Below are 16,492 nucleotides of genomic sequence, written 5' to 3'. Positions count from 1 at the left end.
CAAAGCAACACCGTATCTTTTACACGGTTATATATAACCACAGTAACCAAAGCAACACCGTATCTTTTACACGGTTATATATAACCACAGTAACCAAAGCAACACCGTATCTTTTACACGGTTATATACAACTACAGTAACCAAAGCAACACCGTGTCTTTTACACGGTTATATATAACTACAGTAACCAAAGCAACACCATATATTTTACACGGTTATATACAACCACAGTAACCAAAGCAACATCATATATTTTACACGGTTATATATAACTGCAGTAACCAAAGCAACACCATATATTTTACACGGTTATATACAACCACACTAACCAAAGTAACAACATATCTTTTACACGGTTATATACAACCACAGTAACCAAAGCAACACCGTATCTTTTACACGGTTATATACAACCACAGTAACCAAAGTAACACCGTATCTTTTACACGGTTATATATAACTACAGTAACCAAAGCAACACCATATATTTTACACGGTTATATACAACCACAGTAACCAAAGTAACACCGTATCTTTTACACGGTTATATATAACTACAGTAACCAAAGCAACATCATATATTTTACACGGTTATATACAACCACAGTAACCAAAGTAACAACATTTCTTCCCATATAGTTTTATACAACCACAGTAACTAGAACAACACCTATTTTATACACAGTTATATACAAGTACAGTAAGTAGAACAACACCATATTTTATACACAGTTATATACAACCACAGTAACTAGAACAACACCTATTTTATACACAGTTATATACAACCACAGTAACTAGAACAACACCATATTTTATACACAATTATATACAACCACAGTAACTAGAACAACACCTATTTTATACACAGTTATATACAACCACAGTAACTTGAACAACACCATATTTTATACACAGTTATATACAGCCACAGTAGACAAAGCAACACGTACGTCTCATATACATTTAAATGCTACCATAGTCAACAAAGTGATAACTTGTCTCATTACAGTTTAAATACTACCACTGTAAACAAAATAAAGCCCAGATCTCATTTTACAGAAAAGTAAATATTTTTGCAGCAACGAAACCGAATCTTATACGTGATGCACAATAGGTCTGCGGCAGTAGCGAAAGTGAGATCCCTGTCTTATGCTTAATTATCCATTACTACACTAACTATAGAATATCAAACTTTCATAAGCTCTAAAGTATTCCCAGAAGATGAAATATCTAAGTTGTTTTTTTTTGTATATCCTATTGTTACTTACATTACTTAAGAACATACTTGAAATTGGTGTTCAAAAAATAATGGTTTAAGCTCAATTAATAGAGCAAGCAGAACAGTATGATCTATAATTATATAACCTGATTACCTGAATATCCTTCCTAGCATACAACTCCCTAATATAAGATAATAATCTGACTTTTATAAATAGACTGGCATACTAGTTTAATTAATCAGGCTTTGTTATCGCATTTAGATTGAAAGTGCTTTCTCTGTATTCAGCGTCAGAAATAGGTGTAAGAATGTCGTGTGCTGTAACGTTCCATACAATTTATCCAATATAAATTACTGCGGCGTGATCATAAGAATACTAACCTTCTGCCGCAATTATTACCTATAAATTTCTAAATATTTGTGCTGCCATCTCGTGGGAAATTTGTAAATTTTGTAAAGACTATATACAAATATTAGTTTTGGAAACTATAAATAAACATAATGACTAGAAATGTACTGATTTAGTAATATTAGGATTACATAAATGGTTTATGCTCAAAAGTATTGCTAAATTGTAAAGTTTTAAGTCATTTTATGAAACTTAAAAATACAAATATGCTATATTTTTGCATCACTTATTGTAGATACGCTTTAGATTAACAATTAAAAATTATATCTGTTTCCCTTTTAGTAACATTTGTTACAGATTTTAAAACAATTAAGACTGTTATTTGATAATAAAAAAATTCACACTAAATGAAAATTACTACTTGAATTGCCACTTTGTCTTTCTTTGGCCATTTTCAAATAAATTATTCTACCATTTGGAAAATTCAATGATGAAGTAATCTAACGTACTATGTTACCTTTCACAGTAAAGAAATGACAGATAGAATTAGGGTGGCTTTATGATGGACCAACCTATGTCTAAGTTATTATGAAAAGTAAAATTATATACATGAGCATATAGATAAAAAAAACAAAAAAAACGTGAAAGATAATAATTTAAGGTGGAAACAATATCCTCGGTGTGTGATTCGAAAATGTGGTTGTAATAACAGTGTTCTAAAACGAAAAACTGGTTGTAATAACAGTGTTCTAAAGCAAACAGAATAAAAATGAAAAATCATCTTGCGAAAATATTTTGAAATTTAAAAGGTTTGATTACATTTCGCAAGTATCCAGGATATTTTCAGTTCTTAAATGGTTCGCCCGGCATGGCTAGTTGAGTAGGGCGCTTGACTCGTAATCTAAGGGTCGCGGGTTCGACTCCCCATCCCACCAAACATGTTCGCCTTTCAGCCGTGGGGGAGTTATAATGTGACGGTCAATCCCACTATTCGTTGGAGGTGAAGACTAGCTGCTTTCCCTCTACTCTTTTACTGCTAAATTAGGGACGGCTAGAGCTGATAGCCCTTGTGTAGTTTTGCGTGAAATTCAAAACCAAACCTTAACTGGTTCAACGTAACTGAAAAAAACTGTTGAATATTTAGTGTGATAAAATTTATATATTTTTTTTTCACAGCCCTAAAGTTGAAATGCTAAAAGTAGAAAGATTGTTAATTCACTAAATAACAAATCACCACGTGCTTAGATGGATGTACATTACTGTAAACGCATAATCAGTTTTAGGAGCTAACGAATGGTGTTTTGTGAGTTTTTAAAGTAACGACTTACCTCATTTGTCTTTATAGTTAATTTCACTAACGTTATTGGTTATCATTTTCAACACTTAATGGTATTTTGGGTACATTTTTTAAATTACTTCTCAAACGTATGAAACTTACATGTATCTTGCATTGTTGGTTTAGTATAATGATTTGGAGCCAACCCAAACTGGCCCAATTAAAGATATACCTTAAAATTTTTATTTTTCTATTTAATTGTCTATGACATGGGTAAAACTCACTCTCAACAATTGTTTGTCTCATGACGAAACTCTTAGCAATCGTTTGTCTAATGACGAAACTCTTAGCAATTGTTTGTCTCATGACGAAACTCTTAGCAATCGTTTGTCTAATGACGAAACTCTTAGCAATTGTTTGTCTAATGACGAAACTTTTAGCAATTGTTTGTCTCATGACGAAACTCTTAGCAGTTGTTTGTATCATGACGAAACTTTTAGCAATTGTTTGTCTCATGACGAAACTCTTAGCAATTGTTTGTCTCATGACGAAACTCTTAGCAGTTGTTTGTCTCATGACGAAACTCTTAGCAATCGTTTGTCTAATGACGAAACTTTTAGCAATTGTTTGTCTCATGACGAAACTCTTAACAGTTGTTTGTCTCATGACGAAACTCTTAGCAATCGTTTGTCTAATGACGAAACTTTTGGCAATCGTTTGTCTCATGACGAAACTTTAGTAGTTATTTATTTTATCGATATCTTTATAGCATCTAGAAATAACTAAAATGTGTTGATTCTTTGAAAATGACTCAATATAATTGGCTTACGATCTTGATCTATCATTTCCACTTTTAGAGATATATCTATTAACAATTGAGTAAAGTTGTCACTTATTATCGAAGTATCATGTCTATGTTTACAATGATTACGCTAAGCAGACATGTCGAAAATGTGTTCGAAGCAATCAGTTCTTTGATGTTCTTATTTTTTTAATTATTGTTTTTGCATCACTTTGGTAAAACATAAGCATTCTTATTAGCGAATTGTGGTTCTTGGAAATGTTACTTTTAAACATCCACTTTCTTACAAATCCTATTGATGTAACTTAATTATTTACAATTTCCTTCTAAAAAAAATAATAATTGCATTTCAGTTTAAGCAATTAAGAAGAAGAAAAAAAAAGGGCAATAAGTTTACAAATTGGCTTGTATATTATCTGAATGAAATAAATGAACGAGTTATTTCACGGTGTCAAAACGCCACCATGCGGAAAACCCACCGATGCGGAATAACAAGCGCCTAATATATCTAAATGTGTCAATATCTAATTGAACATTACCAGGACTTGCCGAATCTTGAAGCTCATCGTAACGAGCTTGCGGCTATCTGATTCATGGTTTAATACATAAGCGATGTTGATCTATTCAAAGAGTTTATTAGGTTGGTTTTGATATGTAACGAAGGGAAAGAGAAATAATTCTAAACCCTCAGATCAATTTTGTTGGGTAGTTTTAGAATGATAAAAAACATACACATTTAGATCCAATAAAAGTTGCTGTCTTTTAAATGTTTTACACAAAGATAAGCCCTTTGTAGCTTGCATATGCTAAAAAAATGTAACAGTTAAAAACGTGCCTAGATGTATCTTTCTTTCTATGTGCCCCCCCGGTGACTCAGTTAGTAAGTATGTGGCCTTATAACGCTAAAAACCGGGTTTCGATACCCGTGGTGGGAAGAGTACATATAACTCTTTGTGTAGCTTTGTGCTTCGCAACAAACCAACAAACTTGTGAGATTAAAAACAAAACAGTGATAGCCAAAGTAGCTAAAACATATAGCTCATATTTTGTTTTGTTTTCAGTTCGAATGAGTAAAATGGAAAAAAAAAAAAGATAATATTTTAAATAAATGCTAATTTTGGAAGATCGCTTATTTTCTAATTTTATGATCTGCAAACAACAGCGCCTTCTGCGATTAACTGTTAATGGGCTCAAACATAATTAAAAATAAAACTTTTCACCGGCAGTTTGCTGGGATCTGGTTCTCGACAGCTTTCTCCGGAACAGAAAGAAAGAAACTGGTGTTAAGTCTTAAAGATGAAGGATCCATGAAGTAAGGTAATGATACCGGGTTAGACGAAACCTAATGGCTAAGTATGCCGAGCTGCGAATCTGAAGTTCGAAGGTTCGAGCTGCAAAATGTCGCTGAAAACGCTCCACATTTTTTAGCTGTGGAAGTGTTATAAAGATGACAGTCAATCCCGCTACTTGTTTAAGAGCAGTGCATAGTCGTGGGTTCTGTTAGCTGGTTTCTCTTCTTTTTTCAGTGGTTCTAAGTTAAAGATGGCTATGTTTGAACCTAGGGGTCTCTGACTTAGTCGTTCATCCGATGTGTCTTATGTTTTTACATTCAACTTGAACATACTAAGAATAACAATCTAACCCAAGACAGGATAATCCATCTGGTCTGTACCCTGTCACTAGTGCTGTTTGTCATCTGTGAATGCATAGCCTTCATATTATTTCTGTTTTGGATATTTGCAATGTTTCTGATAAGTGACAGCACTGTCGCTTTCGCAAGGGGTCATTTAGGACATGGAGAAAAGTTTTCAATAGAGAGGAACTACATGGTGGGAGTGTGGTCAGTTTTGGAAGGGGCAGAAAAAAAAGGAACGGTGGTGGATGGGTAAGTAAGGTCAAAGGTAAGTAAGGTCAAAGCTGGATTTAATTTCCAATTTCGAAGGGATGATTTTCTTTACTGTTTATACTTGCATCTACCTGGATAAAGATTGATTATAATCTCTTCTATCCAATCGTCTTTTAGCCATTGGCACTTGTTATTTTCAAAGCTAAGATTTATTGGTTATTGTTCAGACCACGTGCTATGACATCATAAAGGGATGGCAACGAAGAAATATACTAATAAAACCACTGACAGAGAAGGTAAATCACGTGAAAACCAAGACAATAATCTTTATATTTTCAAGGAATGGTAATTTCTTAGCAAATACAAGCCCATGCTCTGGAATAGGTAAAAACATTCTAAAAGCTTAATAAATGCGTTGTTTACAGGCAAGACTCATCAGATCATTTTATCATTCTGCGTAGCTTTGCGCTTAGCAACAAACAAAAATATAACACCCATTTTTGTGTGTGTGTGTTTTGTTTTAGCGCAAAAGCTACATGTTGAGCTACTGCTCTATGTCAACACACAGGGAATCGAAACTTGGATTTTAGCATTGTAAGTCCGCAAACTTGCCGCTGACTCTTTGGGTGATTTTTTTCATTTTACTTTGCGAATTACACTAAATAGGTATTATGTAATAAGAAATGTGAAGCTAAAATATTTTTGAGTTGAAATTTTCGGAACAGAATTATATTTTCTATTATTATTATTATTTGTACTTAAATTATGAACTTTATGATGAATGAGATCAACTATAACAGGATTAGACAGATTCAACCATTGAATGAGATCAACTATAACAGGATTAGACAGATTCAACCATTGAATGAGATCAACTATAACAGGATTATACAGATTCAACCATTGAATGAGATCAACTATAACAGGATTAGACAGATTCAACCATTGAATGAGATCAACTATAACAGGATTAGACAGATTCAACCATTGAATGAGATCAACTATTTTCTAAGATAACAAAGACCCTAAAATATTCATGGTTACATTTAAAACCATTTTAGAACTTGCGCCATTCCTATCTACTGTGACTAAATTTGACATAAGTATTGTAGTTATATTTGTTTTACTGGTTGAATCTGTCTAATCCTGTTATAGTTGATCTCATTCAATGGTTGAATCTGTCTAATCCTGTTATAGTTGATCTCAATCAATAGTTGAATCTGTCTAATCCTATTGTAATTTATATAAGTGTGATGCATTTAGTTAGTTTACTTTTCTTCAGAAGTTGAATCCATGAAACGTCCAAGTCTATTATCAGTACAGTGTGTATCATTAAAACGCCCATACTGATATGTGCATCATACCTGAGTTTAAAGTGCATCGTAATTTTTGGTTTGGTTTATTTTGAATTTCGCGCAAAGCTATTTGAGGGCTCTCTGTGCTAGCCGTCCCTAATTTGGCAATGATAGACTAGAGGGAAGGCAGCTAGTCAACACCATCCTCCGCCAACTCTTGAGCTACACTTTTATCAACGAATAGTTCGATCAACCGTCACATTATAATGCCATCATGGCTGAAAGGGCAAACATGTTCGGTGACGGAGATTTGAACCCGCAGATTACGAGTCGTGCGTAATTTTTGAAATATGAGGTCACTCTGCAAAAGCGTGAACAAATTTGTCACTTCGTTAGTGTAGCCGTTTATTACAGTTTATCATTACTGACGTTAGTTATACAGGATATTCAACGACATATTAATTTTACCAATATAGAGGAAGATGATCATTAAGGAGGTATTAAATGCTTGTATGTAAACAGGGCTGGCATATGTAAGGCGAATTTTTAGATGATAAAAGGCATAAAGGTAAAGAGTTGTTGTAGGACCAGATCCATATAATATTTCATGTGTGGAATGTTCAGACGATGTGAAAATATTTCAGAATAAGATAATCTAATAATATAACTTATCCCCTTTGCAAGAAGGAAATATTTTATACATTACATACAAGATAAACATTGCTAGAAGTGGCTGTGCGAACGAGATAAAAGTCCAAGAAATTAAGTTAGAGTCATAACAGTCAAGTTATGCTGATTTGTTTTTCGCAGATACAGATTTTATAGTCATTTTTACCCCTTACATGGTAACATATCGATTACTAATCGTTGCCTATCGCTAATCATTAATCAAATTAACCGCCTGCCTCTACTTTAATACCATATCTATTTGACTATATTTTTAAATAGAGTCACAAAGCATTATAAGGGTTCAATCAATCCTATAGGCTCCTACGGAAGACACATCTTGAATATGACAAAATCATTCTGAAACCAATATTCATGACTGCTCGACAGAATACTATATCAGAAATTATTTTCAAAAGAATTGAAAAAAATATATAAATATCTTGGCATAGATCTCAAACGTGAGGGATTAATGGAGAGAGAGATCACGGAATTGCAAGCTACAGTAAGAACCTAGGAATGCTGAACCCATTACTTTAAAAAATAGGAAATGCAGCAAAGGTAAAAGTTATCACATGTAAGACCATTACTGATATACAATTCGGAAATAAGAAAAGAAAGAGTGAATTACAAGTAGCAGAGATGAGAGCCTTGAGACTCGTATATGGAGTTACTCATAGAGATATACTAAGCAATTAGGATATAAGGAGGAGTTCAGAGTAGATTTAGTGCTGGAATTTGTAGAGAGGAGCCAGTTGAGGTGGTATGGGCATGTCAAGTGGATGAATGAAGAGAGGTACCCGAAGATATATATGGAGTGAATACCAATCGGAAGAAGGCCCATAGGAAGACCAGGGGTAAAATGGAGACAAAATGTTGAAAAAGAAGTTAAATATAGAAAAACAACAGTGGGGGAGGTAGAGGAACGAGAATTATATCTGGGTAGGAGGGTGTGGCGAAGTTTTGTGGGGTGATGTAGCTGACAAGTTTTAAGCCTAACATCAAGTAGACTGTAATTCGATTTGAATAGACTTCTTCCAACGTTTTCAAGAAGACTTAATATAATACAATATGTAACTATTTGTGTATACAGTGAGGCAACTAGAGAAAAGTAGTAATTTATTATGTTACAATTTGCATATGTAATACATTTGCTGTATTTCAATGACTAATGGAGGATGCTCTCTCTCAAGTATCGAGAAACATCGTTCTCATCTACTTAGCTGGCATAATCACACATGGAAAGACCTTTGATAATGCTTATGTTGGGAAAAGGAAAGTTCTGGATAGGTTGAGGAAAAATAATTTTATGCTGAATACAAAGAAGCGTGAATTTCTTTGTCAACAAGTGAATTTCTGGAACACATGGCTGGCAGAAAGAGAGTATCCACAGACCCATCTAATATTGAATTGGTCTAGAATTAGTTAAAACTTGCGTGGGGTAAGATGATTTCTTTGATCGTGCTCTTACTATTGTCATTTTGTAAAACAATTCTCTGAAATAGCTCCTCCTCCACACAACTTATTTGAAAAGCCAAATATATTCTGTTAGGCTGTTAATTATGAATAAGTATTCAACAAACTGAATAAATAATTAAGAACAACTGCATTAGCATACTCATCTTTTGAAAATTCACTCATTTTAGATACAGATGCTAGTAATTTTGCTGTTGAAGCGGTGTTATCAGAAGTGCAGCATGAAAAAGAACTTGTGATTGCCTACTATAGCAAAGCAACAAATGTAGAAAATAGGTATTATACGACTCTGAAAGAACTGCTAAATGTTGTTGAGTCCTATGTAATTTCTATCATTAGCTATGTGGACAAAAACTAACACTTCTGAGAGATCATGCACCATTGAAGTGGCTAATGAATTTTTACAGTCCAGAAGGCGAAATAGTAGGATGGCTACAGACACTGATGGAGTACAGCTTTAACATCGTGTATCACCCTGGATGGAACCATGGAAATTATGATGCATTATCCCGAAGACCGTGTGTTAATTATCGAATAATGTAAACACTGAAAAGGGGGAAGTTCAAGATAGTAAAGATGATGAACTGAAAGTAAAACAGAGTATAGTCCAAGATAGGACACCCAGAAGTGATAATGAAAAACTAATGTGGTTTAACACTCAACTGAAAAATGCTCAGGCAAAAGATACGAATTTTAAAACAGTTATTTAATGGGGCAAGAATAGTGTAGAAAATATCTCATAGCAAACAGTCTCTCCTTACAGCCTGAAGACAAAAAATTGTACTGGTGAAATTCGTTATGCTTATCAGAGGGTCTGTTGTGTTGGAAATTGGAAGATACCAGTGAACAGAAATAACGACTATGGTAAGTACTTCCACAGCACTGTGTTATATTAGATCCTTTCACTAAATGGCGAAAAGCATATGATATTTCTAATTAGAAGGAAGAAACTCCAGTAAGTAAACTCGTCAGTGAATATATTTCAAAACTTGAGGTGTTTATGAAAGTGTGTCAAATCCCTGGAATAATAAAAAAAATCTAGACAAAAGCCCTTCTTTCACTTTCCAAAGGCAGGGGGATGATTTACAACCATAAACTTTCGAATCAATTAACAATTTATGTGGATGAACATTAGAAAACGTAGATCTCGATCATCCACTTCTACTCATGAGTTATTTAAAGGCAGTACATGCAGCTACAAGCAATACACGATGATCTCTGATGTTTAGAAGAGAACTTAAAGTGCCATTTAACACTCTGTACTCACATCTGAAGGATAAAGACTCAGCAGAATCTCACACAGGATATACAGAAAGACTAAGGAACATTATTGATGTCACACATGACTCAAACCTGGGCTGGTGATAACATGAAAAGTTGCTATGATGTCAATGATAATAAGACTGAATTCCATCAAGATGCACACTACATACGACGTACTATAAAGTTAAGCAGGTGTTGTGATTCGATATATGTTGTACGGAAAAGAATCAATGATGCAGTTTACAAAATCCAGAAGGACGGTGGTTCAAGCTGAAGGCTGTCCACTGTGATAATATTTGAAGTACATCGGTGACAGAATGGCCAACTGGGTAATTTTAGAGAATAATTTGCCAGTGGAAAATCAACATGCTGAAAAGCTCAAGTTTCCCCTCCAGACCACTTCCACAGGATCACCAAAGACAAAGCAACTAGTGCATCTGCTTGACCACCTACCCAGGAAAAACACTCCCAATACAAGACAGCAAGTGACAATGAGGAACAAGAGGTCATCCCCTTTGCATACCTACCATATCCATTCAGAGAAAACCACCAAAAAGAATTGGTAAATATATAGTTTACTTTACTGCTTTATTTGTATATTAGAATTGTTTAAATGACCTTCTGCAGAATCTTTACATTTTACGCAATAAATAAAAAAACGGTACGATGTAAACACAAGAATCAGTGAGTTAATGAATGAATCAGTTCAGTGCCAGTTAGTAAGTTATTCAGTTAGTAAACTAAAGAGTGATATAATTAGCGTGTTTGTTATTCATAATTAGCATCAGAAAATAATATTAACAAGTAAGTTTATTTGTGAGATATTCTTATCAATAGTCTCGGAATTTGTGTTTGAAGGTTATTTGTAAAGTTAGGACTACTAGTGAAAATAGCTTACAGCAAACTTTAGATAACAAATAAACCATTTCGGTATCATTACATGGTCTGGATTTGGTGTTATTTTAACCAAATAATCTAAAATACCCCGCCAACGTTAGAACACGTTACAGCAGTATGTATATACAAGACAAAAAATATTTGCAATGTATGAAAGCATAAGGGGGATTATGGTGTTACTACACTTTATTTATATCGAATAATAATAATAACAGAAAAAGTGATAAACAAACTCTTTAGTTGAAATGCTTCCGCTGCTCTGGAATTTGACAAAGTTCAATACTCACTTTTTATAGCAGTAAATATGCACAATTCCTTCATCAACGATTATTTGTTAATGACATCAGCAGGCGTGTAAAATAGAATTATTTGATTTAGCTGATGATCAGATAGTTTTTTGTTTTTCAAATCACGTTATTGCAGCCTGAAGATAACCAATCAGAGGAACGAAAATTACATAGCTAAGCTCCTGCGACGTAGTTAGCGAATTTGACCACACCATTTTCAAGTTTGTAAATTGAGCAGAAGCCGTGTAGTACAGTTGTTGAGAATTTATAATACTAATAGTGGTGAGGTTTTTCTCTTTCTTGAAAATTATAGACTAATTCTTTACGAACGTTAAGCGAATTTTGAAAAGATGGCACGCATTTTTGAAGTTTTTTCCCATTCAAGATGTTAAAATTAATTCAAACTCAAAGTATTAGCCAGTATTATAACTAAGTTACAATGTAAGTTGTAACTTGAACAAGTTGAAGTTATAAGCACTGGTGTTATTAGAATTTAATTACGTCTGTTATGAGCATAGTGTAATTTATAAGGTATAGCTTGTTATCAGGGATGGATATAGAAAAAGTTTGTTGTAATACTGGTAGAACTAGAGTAGAATTTAGAAGCAGTAATATTAATAGTAATAGTATACCATATGAAAAAAATAATTAAATACAAGTAAGAAATTTATCTGGTGCTGACCTTACACAGGTACAGTGATAATATGAGTCGAAACATTGCAATTGTTAAAATCAGAACTTACATAATGTAAAAGTTACTGTTAATGTTATTATAGTTTTGACTTGGTGGTGGGCGAAGACTTAATAAAAAGTTAAAAATAAATAAAACAGTGTATATTCAAGTTATAAGTTAATTTACTGCATTTGCATTTAATGAACATTACCCAGTTGGTATTTTAGTATGTGTACTTGTAAATGTATGTGTGAAAGCAGTGGACATTACCATAATCACTATAACTAAAACTGGTCAGCAAGAAGTTTTCTTGTATAACTAAATTGAAATAAGTAATGTGCTCGTACTATGTAGAAGTGTTTTTTCTTACTTTAGGTTTTGGTTAGAAAATTACAATAAAGAATTGGTAAAAAACAGAGAATTCTGGGGTGATCATGAAAGAAATATAGTAAAAACTTAATTAGGTGTGGTAAAATGAAAGTTATACAGGTGATTGTAATAATGTGAGAACCTATTTGAGTTAACACTTTGAAGTAAAATTATTGTGTTAATTTACACATAGGTGTAGGAGGTGGCGGTCAAGAGGGGCATTTGCCCCCCACATTCTGGCCCAAATGGTTTTTTGGGCAAAAATCACCCAAAATTATTGTCATTATTGGAAAAAGAAGAAAACATTAAACTCTTTTGTACTTCCATTGAATTTTGTGCATGCTGCAATGTAGCACACAAAATGTTTAGGGGTAGGACGTTCACAGGTTGTGTACTGAGATCCATCAGGATCTCGCTGGAACTTTCACCAAAGACCCTAAACTTACCAGTTGTTCAATACTGATGATCTATGCTACTAAATGAACTCACAGGGCTCAAAATCCAAACATATAACTGATCATTACAGTATACTGATTTACTTCAAGGCTCAACTTTGGACCAACCTTATGCAATACAACTGGTAAACTGTTTGAATCATACATCTTTCATTGAGCTTAGCATGTTGTAAATGTAAGGCTTGTCTTATCAATTACAGATAGGTTTTAGGGTTAACTCTGTAATGTACAGGTGCATGGATTTAACATACTGTCGTATTGTTGGCTTTATTGCAATGCAGAACAAAAACCACCATATGAAATTATTTAAAACTTCAGATGAACTTACTCTGCATTATTTAGCTGATGTAAAATTATAAATGCTATTTCTATATGTGATATTTGCATGACTTTACAGATTTCAAAAGTCAAAGATTTTATTGTGATATTTGTTTTTTTTAATAAGTTGTAATACATTTAGATTATGAACCAGCTTAGAAGTGACTAGTTTTTGGAGAGTCAAGGTAAAAGGAATATCTTTTTAACAGGGGGACTTTTTTACACTATTTTTACTTTATAACTCAGACAAAAATGATCAGATTTTGATTAAACTTGATTTGTTCTGCCAAAAATGGTCTACGTTCATTGATAATGATAGACATACAGACACATTTTCATATTTTTTTTAGGGCTGAATATGATCAATGTTGCGTGGTGGAGGCATGAGCTCTACTGGGTGCCCCTCTCGTTTAATATGTGTAATAAGTTTTAAACATATTTTATAATCCTTTACATACATTTTGTCCACATTTCTTTGTCTATTGAAGTGGTTATTGATTCAATAATGCCTAATGTAAGCACAGCCTAACAAACAGCCACCTTTGTAGAATAAAACTTGATACGGTCAAGGGCAACATGATGTAACTTAGCCTACCTCATGTTGTTCCACATAAAACATGTTTATCAGACTGTGATGGCATAATTCAAATGAAGCAAAAACAATGATAAATCAAGACTAGTTGGGGTAAAAGTTGTTCATAAACATTTTTCTTCTAGCAACATGTCACAAAGCTTTTCTGACTTTGTTCCAGTTTCTACAAGTCTGCTGAACTGGAAGCCATACTGGCAGTTTAACAAGAATATCTTTCATTACTTGTTTAAATCACTATCTTATGGCTTCTAAAAGCCGAGATATACAAAGTTACATCACATCATAGCAAACACAATTGAGAAATGCCGATTGGCTAAAATCCACAAAGCTATAAGTTTATTGAAGTTACAAGGTTCAAATTAGCACTATATTGTTTGAAAACTATTTCTTTTTACTCCCAGAAGGCAATGAGTGTCATATCAGGCTCTGAAAATTAAAAATGGGGAAATTAACTAAAACTGATATTTTTTGTTTGACATCAAATCATAATCTGTAAATTTTTTATAACTTTTATTTATACAATTCAATAAATAAAACTATAAGTTTATTTGCTATAATTGTTTTATTCAGTGGTGTGACTTTTCCAATGGGACAGGATGCACCATCTAGGCACTGTAGATTTAAATTGTTGTTTTTATGTTACTGCCTTATGTAACAGTAGTTTATTTTTGGACAAATTATTAACATTAGTTTTATTTTAGATTAGATCACCATGCAGATCTTTGTGAAAACCCTAACTGGCAAAACCATTACTCTGGAAGTAGAACCTAGTGATACTATTGAGAATGTAAAAGCAAAAATTCAAGACAAAGAAGGTATTCCACCAGACCAGCAAAGACTCATTTTTGCAGGTAAACAACTGGAGGATGGACGGACCCTTTCTGACTACAATATCCAAAAGGAATCAACTCTTCATCTGGTTCTGCGATTGAGAGGAGGGATGCAGATTTTTGTCAAGACCCTCACTGGAAAAACTATCACTTTGGAGGTGGAACCAAGTGACACAATTGAGAATGTAAAAGCAAAGATCCAAGACAAAGAAGGCATTCCACCTGACCAACAGAGACTGATTTTTGCAGGTAAACAGCTGGAGGATGGACGGACCCTTTCTGATTATAATATTCAGAAAGAATCTACTTTGCATCTTGTCCTAAGACTGCGTGGTGGAACAAAATTAGTAGATTGAAAGTAATGAAACAATATTTGGAAGCATGACACCACATAAATGCTACTATGCTGTTAAAAAATTATAACATTTACTGTGAAATGTGTTAATTACGTGGTGAAGCTTTATCTCGGTTGTTTTGTAGATTTTTAATGCTCCAAGTAATCTAAGTTGTGGTATATTCAGTAGCTGACTTACAATTGCATATTATGTATGTTTTTGTTATTGCAATGAATAAAAGTACAGAAGTTTGTGCCTAAGAAAACTGTTTTATATGTAATTATCATGCACTTTAATGTGTGTGAAATATGATACATGCCATATGATTTTTGAAAAAAAAATGGATGGCTTGTGATTTACGAACATAAAAGTTTGTACTGGTGAAACAAGAATATTACCATAAATGTGGACAAAAACACGTGAACAGCACAAATAGTTAAATTTGACTGTAGTGAATAGTACATCTGCAGGGGAGGGAGAGGAGCTTTATATACTTAACATGATCTAAAATACAAAATAACTAGAAGCTACTATACATTTCAAGACAAAATACTGGTACTTTAACCCTTTTGCTGTGTAGTTTCGATATATTCAAATAAACATTTATACCCACTGACTGCGAAACTTCTGATTTACCCCATTGGTACCAAGGAAAGTGTCCCTCTACTGCGACCTGCGGGAATATCCCCCTGTACTTGAAACAATCCCCAAATCTGCATGCGTGCTGCCATCTGTGTTCTACGCCATGAAACCTAGATGTGGATATGTCTCATTACAAAATTGCCAACTTTGCAGGAACACACATATAGAATCTATATAAAGACAGCATCTTTATATCTTGTATATTATCTAAATAAGTTGTTTTATATTTTATAATGATTTAGGCCTCTTATTGACTTAGTTTTGCATATATTTATGCCTTTCACTGGAGAACACTTCTAATTTTCCTCAATTGTTTGATTAAATCATTATTTTTCACTATACAATACTGTTTTCAAGGAATATTACTGTCAGATATAGAAAACAAAACTTCTTTCAATATTGAAAAAGTAATATAAAGAGTCAAATTCATACTTTTATTTTTTGGTGGATCATTAACACTTTTTGGGAATTGGCCTGAAAATTAATTGTGCAGTGAAAGGGTTAAATTTCTTATGTTACTGACAAAGTAAAACTATTAAATAGTGTTTATAAAATAAGTAATGTAATTAAGTTTAAAAATCTGTACAGTATAATAATGAGAAATCAACTACTTCATTACTAGAATTATACTTTCCAAATAGATTTAACTTGTGAAGTGCCTTAAGTAATGTGATTTTGTATTAAAAGTATTTAACTGCATACACCTGAAGTAATTTAAGTCTGATGAAGATATACTTAGCCTACACAACATGCTAATAAATAAACACTTTAGAAATGTTTTATTAAATAAATAAATGTGATATAAAGGTACAAGATTATAATTAATATGTAGAGGATTTACTTTTGGTGATATTAAAGGCAGAAACATGGTTACACATCATATTTTCAAGATCTGAAAT

At 33.2% G+C, this 16,492-nt stretch overlaps 1 protein-coding gene across 3 annotated transcripts; it reads left to right on the top strand.

Moving 5' to 3' along the window:
* The first annotated feature begins 11,554 nt into the window (after positions 1-11,554).
* LOC106472612 (polyubiquitin) lies at positions 11,555-15,220 on the top strand. 3 transcript variants are annotated; one of them, XM_013933262.2, is made up of 2 exons: positions 11,555-11,661; positions 14,488-15,220. In XM_013933262.2, exon 2 carries the CDS (start codon positions 14,499-14,501, stop codon positions 14,970-14,972), a length of 474 nt encoding a protein of 157 aa, XP_013788716.1. In that variant the 5' UTR covers positions 11,555-11,661; positions 14,488-14,498; the 3' UTR covers positions 14,973-15,220. The 3 variants fall into 3 exon arrangements, with proteins under 3 accessions (XP_013788716.1, XP_013788717.1, XP_022256868.1); XM_013933263.2 differs by lacking the exon at positions 11,555-11,661 and adding an exon at positions 11,670-11,820; XM_022401160.1 differs by lacking the exon at positions 11,555-11,661 and adding an exon at positions 12,873-13,001.
* The last annotated feature ends 1,272 nt before the right edge of the window (positions 15,221-16,492 follow it).

Source organism: Limulus polyphemus, unplaced genomic scaffold (assembly GCF_000517525.1).
Source record: "Limulus polyphemus unplaced genomic scaffold, Limulus_polyphemus-2.1.2 Scaffold5466, whole genome shotgun sequence".
Classification (NCBI taxonomy): Eukaryota; Metazoa; Arthropoda; class Merostomata; order Xiphosura; family Limulidae; genus Limulus; species Limulus polyphemus.
This window is presented reverse-complemented; position numbering and strand designations above follow the sequence as displayed.

Excerpts from the sequence above, each read along its gene's own strand:
- LOC106472612 (XM_013933262.2), top strand. The coding sequence starts at position 14,499 with ATGCAGATCTTTGTGAAAACCCTAACTGGCAAAACCATTACTCTGGAA.